Genomic DNA, 14,597 nt, shown 5'->3' with positions numbered 1-14,597 from the left:
AAAAACCCAAAATGCACAGGTACCGTATATGTGGTACGTTGCGCAACAGTAGTACCTGTGAGAGGGATCTTGGAGTCCTAGTGGATAACCATTTAGATATGAGCCAGCAGTGTGCAGCAGCTGCTAAAAAAGCCAACACAGTTCTGGGCTGCATAAACAGAGGGTTAGAATCAATAACACGTGAAGTGTTAATACCAGTTTATAAGGCCTTGGTAAGGCCACACTTGGAATATTGCATCCAGCTTTGGTCGCCACGATGTAAAAAAGACATTGAGACTCTAGAAAGAGTGCAGAAAAGAGCAACAAAGATGATTAGGGGACTAGAGGCTAAAACATATGAAGAACGGTTGCAGGAACTGGGTATGTCTAGTTTAATAAAAAGAAGGACCAGGGGAGACATGATAGCAGTGTTCCAATATCTCAGGGGCTGCCCCAAAGAAGAGGGAGTCAAACTATTCTCCAAAGCACCTGAGGGTAGAACAAGAAGCAATGGGTGGAAACTAATCAAGGAAAGAAGCAACTTAGAACTAAGGAGAAATTTCCTGACAGTTAGAACAATTAATAAGTGGAACAACTTGCCTGCAGAGGTTGTGAATGCTCCAACACTGGAAATTTTTAAGAAAATGTTGGACAACCATCTGTCTGAGATGGTGTAGGGCAGGGGTGTCCAAACTTGGTCCCTTTAAGACTTTTGGACTTCAACTCCCAGAGTTCCTCAGCCAGCTTTAACTCTGTTGTTATATTATATTATATTAAATTCCAGAATTCCTCAGCCAGCAAAGCTGGGAGTTGAAGTCCACAAGTCTTAAAGTTGCCAAAGTTGGAGACCCCTGGACTAGATGACCTATAAGGTCCCTTCCAACTCTATTAATCTGAAAAGGATGTTGGAGGTCTTCTAGTTCAATCCTCTGCTTGAGCATTTATACCATTCCAGATAAGTGGGTATCCAATCTCTTCTAGAAAATCTCCCATGAGGGAACATCTACAACTTCTGGAGGCAAGTTGTTCCACTGATTAATTATTCTTCCTGACAGGAAATTCATCCACGGTTCTAGGTTGGACCTCTCTTTGATAAGCTTCCATCCATTACTTCTTATCTTGCTCTCAAGTATTTTGGGGAATAGGTTTCTTTGTGGCAGCTTCTTAAAAAAACTCCACAGGACACGATATTGACTTTAAAAAGACCAGAACTATTGCCAAAACTGAACACTTTAACAACAGAATAATCAGAGAAGCCATCGAGATAGAAAAACGCCCACACAGCATGAACAAACGAGATGATACCTCCCGCCTACCAGCCATTTGGAAACCCGCCCTTATTGACAAACGAGTCCCTAACATGAGGAGTGACACCAGACCCACACTCACGAGGTCCACACAGGATGTCACCACCACACATCCACCCAGAAAGCAGACCCAAACCCACACTGATCATGAAGCACGACCAAGGACCAGAAGCCAGACCGCAGCTGCAACATTAGCCATTTCAAACCCCTCCAATCCATACATGCAGCAGACTGACACCCACTATGAAGATGTACTACGACTGCGAACACGAAGCCAAACAACAGCAATGCAGCTCACCAGCTCAAATCCCCCTGCAACTCAGACTAATATGAGCACAACCAAGCCCACACCAACACAGGACACACCTCCATCCAATCAGAGCACAAAAAAACCCCATCCAATCAGAGCACAGCCAAGCTCCCACCCAATCAGTTCAAACCCCCACTAGCAGTTAAAAAGGAAGAAACAGCTGCGATCACACATTGCTCCCAGAAGCACGAAGCTGAAGCCTGAAGATGACGAATGAGACTTCGTCGAAACGTTGTCAAGACATTTCCAATTTTACGCGGGAGAAAACCCAAATAACCAAAGACCTACCTATATATATATATATATATATATATATATATATATATATATATATATATGTATGTATGTATGTATGTATGTATGTATGTATGTATGTATATATATATATATATATCCATTTCTGGAAAACAGATTTCAAGCAAGCTTGGAAAATAACATCGCCAAATAGAAAACCTTCAGATTTTAACTCAACATGTTGGAAGTGCAAGAAAACTCATTGAACATATTACCTTCTATGGTGGACATGTCCGGTGGCAAAAAAATTCTGGGCAAATATAAAGAAACGGCTTGAAAAAATAACAGAACAGCCAATTGAAAATAAGCCGGAAACGTTTTTACTAGGAATTGTTATACACCAAAGAAATAAAATATTTTATAACAGCTGCACGAATAACATACGCACAAAATTGGAAACAGGAAAGACATCAACAGATGAAGAAGAGATAGGGAACGTTTTAGAACGCAAAAGAAATTAAAGAGAAAGAAGAGACAGATTATTATATAATCGGGAACAAATGGTATGAATGGTTTAAGATTAGAAATAAAGGGCCAAAAATAAAGGGGAGAAATTAGAATTGTACAATGTGTAAATAAGAGATATATAAGAATGTAGAAAAGTAAAGCTATTAGTATTAGGTAATTTAATGTAAATAAAGACAATGGGATAAGAAAGAAAATAAAATAATAAATGAGATATGGGGGAGGGGAGGTATAAAAGCGAAAGAAGACCACTAAGAAACATTGTTTTAAAATAGGAGATATTTATATGTTGTCTGTTGTGTGCTTGTCAGATTGTGTATCACAATAAAATATTTTTTTAAAAAAGAAAACCTTCAGATCGGAAGGAACCGAGAGTGGGATAAAAACAGGTGCAGGATGTGAGACTCATGGGGAGAAATCTTCTTCCTAAGCTAATTTGAATCCTGAACTTCTTAATTACAAAGCCGCCGGCTTTCTTCAGAAGAAATGAAAAGCCAGTTTTGGAGCAGACGTGGAACCAAATAAATATTTCTCAACATTTCACCGGGGAATTTCTGTGATTGTTCAGAAGACCTGTATCTCTGCTGCACAGATTGTTTCTGACAACATTTTAAAATCCTGAAAACAAAACGTTGATGGTTTTTGTGTGTGTGTGTGTGTGTGGTTTTTTTTGGTGCTGGTTTTAATTAGATTGCGGTATCAAAATTGTTTATTTTGCTGCTGTCTCACAAGCCGCGGCAATATTTCTTATTCTGCGGAGCCGCAATTGTCCCAATTTTGCTGTCTTCGGTTTAATGATATGTTGTATTAATTTTGAGACCGGCCAAAAAAAAAAAAAAAACACCCCGCTATTCATAAAAGATGGAATGCATTAGAAATTAATTGCTCCTGTGTCTTTCTCCCTGTCTACTTCTTCCGCAGCCGAAAGGGCTGTTAGAAGATCCTGCTTTAGAATCAAAGTCTCCTCAAAATTCGATTATATTTCAGAAACTAAGACTCTGTAGAGATTCTCCGTCACCCAGGTCATGGTTGTCCCAAAGGTGCTTTTTTCAGGAGGCAACTGGACTTTCTGGTTTCTTTTTCTTTGAAGACGTTTCGCTTCTCCTCCAAGAAGAAGCTTCAACTCTGAGCTATACAATTTCTAAAAAATCCTAGGCTTAGAAAACTTGGAACTCCGTCGCCTTCGACAAGACCTAAGTTTAACTCACAGAATCATCTATTGTAATGTCCTTCCTGTCAAAGACTACTTCAGCTTTAGAATAGAATTTAGAATAGAATAGAATTTTATTGGCCAAGTGTGATTGGACACACAAGGAATTTGTCTTGGTGCATATGCTCTCAGTGTACATAAAAGAAAAGATACGTTCATCAAGGTACAACATTTACAACACAATTGATGATCAATATATCAATATAAATCATAAGGATTGCCAGCAACAAGTTATAGTCATACAGTCATAAGTGGAAAGAGATTGGTGATGGGAACTATGAAACGATTAATAGTAGTGCAGATTCAGTAAATAGTCTGACAGTGTTGAGGGAATTATTTGTTTAGCAGAGTGATGGCCTTCGGGAAAAAACTGTTCTTGTGTCTAGTTGTTCTGGTGTGCAGTGCTCTATAGCTTCGTTTTGAGGGTAGGAGTTGAAACAGTTTATGTCCAGGATGCGAGGGATCTGCAAATATTTTCACGGCCCTCTTCTTGATTCGTGCAGTATACAGGTCCTCAATGGAAGGCAGGTTGGTAGCAATTATTTTTTCTGCAGTTCTAATTATCCTCTGAAGTCTGTGTTTTTCTTGTTGGGTTGCAGAACTGAACCAGACAGTTATAGAGGTGCAAATGACAGACTCAATAATTCCTCTGTAGAATTGGATCAGCAGCTCCTTGGGCAGTTTGAGCTTACTGAGTTGGCGCAGAAAAATTAATTGCAATAATACAAGGGCAACCAATAGATTTAAACTTAATGTCAACCGCTTTAATCTAGATTGCAGAAAATATGACTTCTGTAACAGAATCATCAGTGCTTGGAATACTTTACCTGACTCTGTTGTCTCTTCCCACAATTCTAAAAGTTTTATCCAAAAACTTTCTACTATTGACCTCACCCCATTCCTAAGAGGACCATAAGGGGCGTGCATAAGCGTAGAAACTTTCCTGTCCTATTGTTTTTCTTTTCTTCTTCCTATATATATATATATGCTTATACCTCCTAACATTTACTCATATATATGTTTATATACTATATAATCTTTTTGTATGATGTTGTGACAAAATAAATAAATAAATAAAATAAATTTGGGATGAACAACCTTGGAATGGTGTGGGAGTAGGAATGGATTTCCAGAGGAAAAAATTGCTGACTACAGGAACCAGGAGACCCTGAGGAGACAGATAAACCTCCAGGTGGCCTCAAGGACCCTCTAAAAGGATGCAAATGACCAGCTGTCTGCAAGGAGTATCAATCTTTCCCTTCTCCACCGTTCAGTCAGAGGTGAAGAAGCTTCTTGGATGAGAAGCGAAACGTCTTCAAAAGAAAAAACAAGAAAGTCCAGTTGCGTCCTGAAAAAGCTCCTTTGGGATTCCTAAACTATGATTGCTGATTGTCAGGTTTTATTCCGATATGTTACTGCTCTTCTTCTGTGGGGGAATGCACTCTGTACATGCTCAGAGATTGCAGCAGTCTGGCTAAAAACTCTCTCTGATGTTCTTCAGTTTGATGGTGGTTGTTTTTTTAAAAAAAGGGTTCTCTTTGTATTTAATTTACAGAGATGCAACCTCTCCTTAAAAACAGAACGAGGGGAGTGATGCTTTCTATAGAAGTTTATGGAGAGTCTCAATCATCCAGGTCATGGTTGTTGCAAAGGTGCTTTTTCAAAAGTCATCTGGACTCTGTTTTTTTTTTCTTTGAAGATGTTTCATTTCTCATCCAAGAGATCTCTTCCGTTCTGACTGAATGACAAAGGGATGGAAGGATTTATATTCCTTGCAGTCATCTGGTCATTAGTACTCTTTCTGAGAGTCATTAAAGCCACCTGGAGGTTTTTTCTGTGCCTTCAGGGTCACCTGAGTAGCACAAATGGGTGCACTTCCGAGAAGGTTCCTCCCCCGTTTGCACTATTCAGGTGACCCTGAGGGCAAAGATAAACCTCCAAGTGGCCTCAACGACTCTCTAAAACAGGGGTCTCCGACCTTGGTAACTTTAAGACTTTAAGACTTGTGGAGACTTCTGAAGATAATGATTATTCCCAGCGGTGGGATTCAAAAACTTTAGCAACCGGTTCTCTGCCAGGTTGTTGGGTGGGCAAGGCCATGGTGAGCATTGCCTACTTGGCCTCCTGCACCATTGTGGGGGACATTGTGGGGACATTGTGGGGGACATGCTTACGGGACCGCCTGCTGTTACCTTATACCTCCCACCGACCTGTACGCTCACACAGAGAGGGTCTTCTCAGGGTGCCATCCGCCAAACAATGTCGGCTGGCGGCCCCCAGGGGCAGGGCCTTCTCTGTTGGAGCTCCTACGTTCTGGAACGAATTTCCCCCTGGCCTACGCCAAGTGCCTGATCTTCGGACCTTTCGCCGTGAGCTAAAAACATACTTATTTATTCAAGCGGGACTGGCTTAATAGTTTTATTAAATTTTAATTGGGGTTTTATTGTTTTAGGGTTTTTAAATTTTTAAATTTTTAAATTTTTAATGTCGGCCTTTTTCTAATATGCTCTGTTTTAAATTTTTGTTTTTAATTGTATATATATTGAGTTTTTATCTTTTCGGCTGTACACCGCCCTGAGTCCTTTGGGAGAAGGGCGGTATAAAAATCTAATAAATAATAATAATAATAATAATTTTCACCCTCCCCAAGCTCTGGAGGCTTTCCCTGAGCCTCCGGGAGGGCAAAAACAATCTCCCCTGGGCTTTGAGGCCCTCCGGAGGCTGGAAATGGGTCCATTTCCAGATATCCGGAACTTACTGGGAGGCCTGTTTTTTGCCCTCCCCAGGCTCTGGAGGCTTTTCTTGAGTCTCCAGGAGGTGAAAACAGCCTCCCCTGGGCTCCAGAGGCCCTCCAGAGGCTGGAAATGGGCCCGTTTCAAGACTTCTGGAACTTCCAGGAGGCCTGTTTTTCGGCCTCCCAGAGCCTCCTCATGGGCCCTGCACTTAAATGGCATCCAAAACTGGCTGTGTGGAGACTCCTGGAAGGGGAGGGGTGGGTGGGTGGGGCCAGCCAGTCCTTGCAACTACCGGTTCGGCGAATCTGATGTAAAATTTCCATTGGGTTCGCCGAAACCGGTCCGAACTGGCTGAATCCCATCCATGGTTTTGCCGTTGGGCCTGAGGACTTCAGAGTGATACGGAGCCCATCCAGAGATTGTTTTATTGCCTCCAGGAGAACTTTCCCCTCAGTTTAATTGTTCGATATTCCTTGCAGTCACGAGTGGAATAGCTTGCCTTCAGATGTTTTGGGTGCTTCATCACTGGAAGTGGGGGTGGATTAGAAGACCTCCAAGGTCCCTTCCAACTTGATTGTTCTGTTTTATATTCTATAAATGTTGATGGTTGAATCTGAAACTTTCCACACTTCAATGTTCTCCTTATTGATTCCAATGAGAGAGATACGGTAGTGGCCAAAATCGTGGAAACCTTTTGGGAAAAGTGTATTTTTGAAGTTTGATGGCTAATAACACCCCCTTTTTTGGAGTTTCAAGATAATCCTATTCCACTGCTGGAATGGCCTGGGAATAGCCCAGACCTTCACCCCATTGAAAATATATGGAGCTGACTAAAGAAACTTGTTAGTCAGAAGCGACCCAACAATAAAACCCAGTTAATAGAAGCCATCATTCAAACTCGGTTTCACATGATAACAGCTGCAGAACTAAAAGAGTCAATTCACTCCATGGGAAGATGTTGTAAGGCCATAATTAAAGGTTACCCAACAAAGTATTCACTGACATTGTGATCATTTTTGTATATCTCATTTTTTTTCTATTATTTGTGTATCTCATTTTTTCTACATGTTTCACTTTTCTGCTTTATGCGGTAACTGCTATTCTAATAGCAAATCCTTCCTAAAAATTATTGCATTACATTCTTGATCAAATTATCTTTCCATCGATATATAATTTTATGGTACTACTCCAAAAAAAAAAAAAAGTGATGTTATTAGCTAGTTTTAGAAAACACACTTTTTCTCCAAAAGGTTTCCACAATTTTGACCACTACTTGTATGTTCTTCCCTTTTTAAAAAAAAAAATAAAAATAAAAGTCAGCCCGATATGGATTATTACAGTCCTGCTTTCTCACTGCATGTATCTCAAAAGAAAAAATAGGACTAGCCTCCTCAACAATTTCTCTTTATAATGGAAGTTTAGGTCACCTTAGATCAGGAATGGGAACATATAATGGGGTCTTTATTGTTTGCTTTCTGATCTTCGTTCTGAAAGACGTGTAGATCTTACATTCAGCCTCACCTTGATGAAGAGGGCCGGTCTTCTAGTAATGTGATGTGTTTTTTTTTCTTGTTCTGCCCTTCAAGTAAAAGCAAAAGAATATTTTGCAAGCCTGTTCATCTAGATTCTTCTCCTCCCCCCCCTCTCTTTTTTCTTCTTCTTTTTTTCTTCTAGCTAATATACACTATAATTCCCGGAGTCAGTCTTTACGGTCTACGGATAACCGGAAAAAAGATGACATGGAAGATTTCCAGCAATACGGATATCCTGCACCTCAGATTGGTACGTAGCCTAAAATGACCAGATTTCAGCAATGGCAAAGCGGGATATTATTGACGGGGGGAGGGGGGGCTGCGCATGCACGCTGAGTCTTGCCACCTGCCTGGAGGAGGAGGAGCAGCTGCTGCTTCTGTGCTCTTCCAGGCAGGCTCGGTTCTCCTCTCGGCTCTTCCAGGCAGGCTCGGCTCTCCTCGGCTCTCCTCTCCGTCTTCTCTTCCTCTCCGGTGAAGTCAAGCGGCGTCTCTCCTCCCTCTCGCGCCCCCTTCTCCACCACTCCCCCTTCTCCGCATCCTCCTCTTGCGTTGCCGCCTCCCATTTTCAGAATGGGAGTGAAACAAAAAAAAAATCGGGACTTTTTGGAATTGCCGCGGGCCGCGGGACAAATTATTAAAAAGCGGAACTGTCCCGCCAAAAGCGGGACGTCTGGTCACTATAACGTAGCCCAAAACGTTAGACTGAAATAAATGCAAGAGACCAAGAACAGGTGTCAGGTGCAGAAAACAGGCCCTTATGTAAAGGTTCAAATTAACTTATTTGATTTCCATTAAGGCAGAAGAAACAGAAAAAGGAAGGTTAAAAACCGAAAGACCTTTTTGCTGTGAATACTCAATAGGAAATATAGTAAAGAAATAAGGTATTTAATTTTACACATAATAACAGCCGCAAGAATATCTTATGCACAGAACTGGAAAAATGAGAACATACCCTCGGAGGAGGAAGTGATAAGGAAAATTCTGGACTGTGCTGAGATGGATAAATTAACAAAGGAGATAAAAGAAAAGGAAGAGACGGAATATTATATGGTATGGAATAAATTGCATAATTGGATTGAAATTAGAAATGGTAAATGACGAAAAAGGGGGAAAGGTCACCCCCCCCCCAAAAAAGGTAACAGGTGAAAGAAAATGAATTGTTATAATGATGGGTATGATGGAATATATACAGAAATAAGGGATAACGGGACAAAAAGAAAAGTACAATTAAAGAAAATGAGAGGGGAAAAATGTAATTAATAGAGGATTACCGATACGAAGCTGATATAAAGAAGGAGTATGTGTTTTTTGTTAGTGTTTGTTATGTCTTGTTGTTTTCTTTAAAATAAAAATAAAAAGTATTTAACCCAAAGAAAAATAAATAGATAGAAAACCAAAAAAGAGAGAGAGAGAGAGAGAGAGAGAGAGGTTGTTGGCCTCCAGATATTAAAATCTAAGATGTTATTGGACTGTCTTAGACATCCATGTATAATCCTTAACCTGGTTATAAAATTCACCCAATTGAGGAGTTTCGCTCAGGACCTGGATCCATCAATTAAGCAAACAATTTGAGTGTGAATAGCAATGTGAGAGCCAGAGGTAGAATTCAGCCGGTTCAGACCGGTTCGGCGGAACCGGTAGCTCCGATGATCAGTTGGCCCCGCCCACCCGTCCCTGCTCCATCCTGTCCTTTATTTCCTGCTTTGTGGCTCATCTCAATCACGCAGCACAGCTGATTCCACCCCCCCTTTCTATTCTACTTACAGTTGGTGACTTGGAAGGTAAGCCGCTGAGCTTCTAAATGCTCCATTTTCAGTGCTGTGTGCAAGCACCTTAGGTGCCTGCGCACGCAAAGCGCACGCTCACCGAACCAGTCGTTAAACTGGCAGCATCCAGCCACTGGTGTGAGGTCCTGGGTCCTTTCTGAACTTGGTTGTTTTCTTGTAGACATTTCATTACGCAATTAGGTGACAGCATCAGTGCTCATGGTGGTACCTTGTTGGGTAACATCTGCAAGAAAGGAATCACGACCGGAAGGCACCCAGGACCTCCAGAGTTCAACTCTGAGCCACAAATAGTCTCTTCTACTTGTAGCATAGAAAGTGTCCTGTAAAAATGAAACGACCCTTCTCAGTTTGACAGCTGTCTATATAGCAATTGATGACGGACAATTGCTGATATCAAGAGAGGTACAGGTAGTCCTTGACTTATGGCAGTTCATTTAGCGACCGTTTGAAGTTACAACGGCACTGAAAAAGTGACTTACGACCATTTTTCACACTTAATGACCCCCCACCCCCAGCATCCTCGTGGTCACGTGATTTCTATTCGAATGCTTAACAACGGAGTCACATTTACGACGGTTGCTATGTCCCATGAGAGGTGGTCGCACGTTCCCTTTTTTCAACCTTCGGATGAGCAATCTCCGTGGGGAAACCAGATTCACTTAACAACTGAGTTGCTCATTTAACAATCGTTAAAGCTGTTTTCAAAAGGCCACTGGACTTTTCTTTGTTTTCCCCTGAAGATGTTTCGCTTCTCATCCAAGCCGTTTCTTCAGTTTGGCAATTCGGAACTGAAGAAGCTTCTTGGATGAGAAGCGAAACGTGATAGTGACATGGCTTCATTTATGCTCGATCGCAGTGTCCTGTGGTCCTACGACCACATTTTATGAATTTTTGCACTTATTTTGGGTTTTACAGTGTCCATAACAAACTGTTGGTTCACTTAATAACAGTGGATGACGCTGCGAAAACGGTTGTAAAAGAGGCCATTCAGGCGACAAGTTATTATTACGACCTACGACTGCAATGGGCAGATCCCAATACAGTCGTTTCTTAAGGACTGTCTGTAATGGAATTCTTGCTTAATACATCCCCATTTGCTACCTGCATTATTTATATAGCTTGTATAATTGCCTACTTTTGACCTTGAAAAACTCAGAGGAGAAAATGCTCCCTGTTCCCATTGTCCCACTTTTTTATTTATTTATTTATTTATTTATTTATTTATTTATTTATTTATTTATTTATTTATTTATTTATTTATTTATTTATTTATTTATTTATTTGCATTTATATCCCGCCCTTCTCCGAAGACTCAGGGCAGCTTACAGTGTGTAAGGCAATAGTCTTCATCCATTTGTATATTATATACAAAGTCAACTTTTATTGCCCCCAACAATCTGGGTCCTCATTTTACCTACCTTATAAAGGATGGAAGGCTGAGTCAACCTTGGGCCTGGTGGGACTTGAACCTGCAGTAATTGCAAGCAGCTGCTGTTAATAACAGACTGTCTTACCAGTCTGAGCTACCAGAGCCCCACTTAAGGTCCAAGAAGAAACGTTGGCTCCCCAAGAGAGAGCACAACCTGGAGAATCCATGCCACATCTTTCTTGGCCCATCTCTACATCTCTCTAATGCAAAAAATAAAAATAAGAATTGCAGACTGGTGGATGGTCAGTCTCAGGATAAGGAAGTCTCCTGTGTTCTGCACCTTGACAGGTGACCCAGCGGCAGAAGAGTGGTCGCCCTGGAGCGTCTGTTCGACCACCTGTGGGGAGGGCTGGCAAAGTAGGACTCGATTCTGTGTGTCGTATTCGTACAGCACCCAATGCAGCGGGCCCCTCCGCGAACAACGGCAATGCAACAATTCGGCGGTCTGTCCAGGTGATGACCTTCACACACGCACCCCTCATTCCCCCTTCTCTCTTCCAGACACTTGGGCAGGGTCTGCTTCCTGCTGAAAGAGCTTCAGAACCAAATCCGATGGGAAACTGCAGAATTCTGCAATCTGTATAAATAATGCACATTAAAAACACGACCACTCGGAATAGTTTTTGCTTGTGGAGGTCTTGGTGCTTTCTAAGGTTCTTTGTTGCATGAAGATGTTTCATTACCCAACTACAATAGAATAGAATAGAATAGAATAGAATAGAATAGAATAGAATAGAATAGAATAGAATAGAATAGAATAGAATAGAATAGAATTTTTATTGGCCAAGTGTGATTGGACACACAAGGAATTTGTCTTGGTGCATATGCTCTCAGTGTACAGAATAGAATAGAATAGAATAGAATAGAATAGAATGGAATGGAATGGAATGGAATGGAATGGAACGGAACGGAACGGAACGGAACGGAACGAAATGGAATGGAATAGAATAGAATAGATTTTTTATTGGCCAAGTGTGATTGGACACACAAGGAATTTGTCTTGGTACATATGCTCTCAGTGGACATAAAAGGAATAGAATAGAATAGAATAGAATAGAATAGAATAGAATAGAATAGAATAGAATAGAATAGAATAGAATAGAATAGAATTTTTATTGGCCAAGTGTGATTGGACACACAAGGAATTTGTCTTGGTGCATCTGCTCTCAGTATACATAAAAGAAAATATACCTTCATCAAGGTACAACATTTACAACACAAATGATGGTCATAGGGTACAATTTAACACTTAATGATACAACATGATAATCACAGGGCACAAATAAGCGATCAGGAACAATCAATATCAACATAAATCATAAGGATTACCAGCAACAAAGTTACAGTCATACAGTCATAAGTGGAAGGAGATGGGTGATGGGAACGATGAGAAGATTAATAGTAGTGCAGATTTAGTAAATAGTTTGACAGTGTTGAGGGAATTATTTGTTTAGCAGAGTGATGGCCTTCGGGGAAAAACTGTTCTTGTGTCTAGTTGTTCTGTTGTGCAGTGCTCTATAGTGTCGTTTTGAGGATAGGAGTTGAAACAGTTTATATCCAGGATGTGAGGGGTCTGTAAATATTTTCACGGCCCTCTTCTTGATTCGTGCAGTATACTGGTAGGTATATACAACTATACAACTAGGTAACATACCCAGTGCCGTAGTTGCAGAATACAGAATAACAGAGTTGGAAGGGACCTTAGAGGTCTTCTAAATCAACTCCTTGCTCAAGCAGGAGACCTTAACCCATTTCAGATCAATGGCTGACCAATCTCTTCTTCAAAACCTCCACTGATGAAGCACCCACAACTTCTGGAGGCAAGTCATTCTACGGATGAATTGTTCTATTAAGAAATGTGTCTCTACTCCTAGGTTCAATCTCTCATTCTATCTGTTACTTCTTGTCTTGCCCTGAGATTCTCTGGAAAATAGATTGACCCCTTTCCTCTCTGGGAAAGCCCCTCAATTATTGCAAGACTGCTATCATGTCACTCCTAGTCCTTCTTTTTCATTAGAGTAGACATGCCAAGTTCCCACAACCATGTCTCCTGCATGAGCAGGGGGTCAGACTAGATGACCTCCCAAGGTCCCTTCCAACTCTGTTGCTGTTATGCTTCATAGGGTTTACTGAGGAACATAGTTGGACTGATGATGTTACAGTCAGGGTAACATCTGGTATAAAATGGATCTTTGAGGAAACTCAAGCCTCAAAGTCTTCTTTTGTCAAGGGTGTTACTTGGAACCCTGAGAGTTACCCTGTTTCCCCGAAAATAAGACCCAACCGGAAAATAAGCCCTAGCGTGATTTTTCAGGATGCTCGTAATATAAGCCCTACCCAGGGGTGAAATGTAAAATTTGTTACTACAGATTCTGTGAGTGTGACTTGGTGGCGGGGTCAGGTAATGTGGCCCCACCCTTTTTTTTTTAACTTTTAAAAGCATTTTTTCTACAGCTTCTTCGGCCGAAGAGGTTGTAGGAAAAATGCTTTTAAAGGGTTCTGACAATCCCAGCTGAATTGCCTGCTCCAGAACCTTTTAAAAGCATTTTTACAGCCTCTGCAGCCAAAGAGGTTGTAGAAAAAATGCTTTTAAAGGGTTCTGACAATCCCAGCTTAGTTGCCTTATCACCAGAACCCTTTAAAAGCTTTTTTTACAGCCTCTGCAGCCGAAGAGGTTGTAGAAAAAATGCTTTTAAAGGGTTCTGACAATCCCAGCTGAGTTGCCTGATTGCCAGAACCTTTTAAAAGCATTTTTTCTACAGCTTCTTCGGCCGAAGAGGTTGTAGGAAAAATGCTTTTAAAGGGTTCTGACAATCCCAGCTGAATTGCCTGCTCCAGAACCTTTTAAAAGCATTTTTACAGCCTCTGCAGCCAAAGAGGTTGTAGAAAAAATGCTTTTAAAGGGTTCTGACAATCCCAGCTTAGTTGCCTTATCACCAGAACCCTTTAAAAGCTTTTTTTACAGCCTCTGCAGCCGAAGAGGTTGTAGAAAAAATGCTTTTAAAGGGTTCTGACAATCCCAGCTGAGTTGCCTGATTGCCAGAACCTTTTAAAAGCATTTTTTACAGCCTATTCGGCCGAAGAGGTTGTAGGAAAAAGCTTTTAAAGGGTTCTGACGATCCCAGCTGAGCCGCACAATTATCAGAGGCTTTTTTTTTACTTTTAAAAGCATTTATTCAGTAGAAGAAAAAATGCTTTTAAAAGTTAAAAAAAAACCTCTGATGATTGCGCGGCTCAGGTGGGGATTGCGGGGGAGGGGATGCCTGGATTTTTGCTACCGGTTCTCCGAACCACCCACCATCATTGCTACCAGATCGGGTGATCCGGTCTGAACTGGGAGCATTTCACCCCTGGCCCTACCTCAAAAATAAGGCCCAGTTAAGATCATTAGCAGACGGAGGCATTTAGTACTGTATTATCCCCAAAAATAAGACCTAACCAGAAAATAAGCCATAATGCATCTTCTGGAACACAAATTAACATAAGATCCGGTCTTATTTTGGGGGAAATACGGTATCTAGTCAGGTAATGAAACATCTTCAAATCAAT

The 14,597-nt window shown here is 41.1% G+C and overlaps 1 protein-coding gene across 1 annotated transcript in view; it reads left to right on the top strand.

The window, feature by feature from the left end:
- ADGRB1 (adhesion G protein-coupled receptor B1) overlaps positions 1-14,597 on the top strand; it is a 341,354-nt gene that overhangs the window by 74,994 nt on the left and 251,763 nt on the right. Inside the window, exons 3-4 of the mRNA XM_058174889.1 lie at positions 7,975-8,082; positions 11,337-11,501. Of these exons, the coding sequence (XP_058030872.1) occupies positions 7,975-8,082; positions 11,337-11,501 (273 nt within the window). The remainder of the gene's footprint in view (positions 1-7,974; positions 8,083-11,336; positions 11,502-14,597) is intronic.

Source organism: Ahaetulla prasina, chromosome 3, assembly GCF_028640845.1.
Source record: "Ahaetulla prasina isolate Xishuangbanna chromosome 3, ASM2864084v1, whole genome shotgun sequence".
In the NCBI taxonomy this organism is placed as follows: domain Eukaryota; kingdom Metazoa; phylum Chordata; class Lepidosauria; order Squamata; family Colubridae; genus Ahaetulla; species Ahaetulla prasina.
The sequence above is the reverse complement of the archived record's forward strand: the minus strand, read 5'-3'. Positions and strand labels throughout refer to the sequence as shown.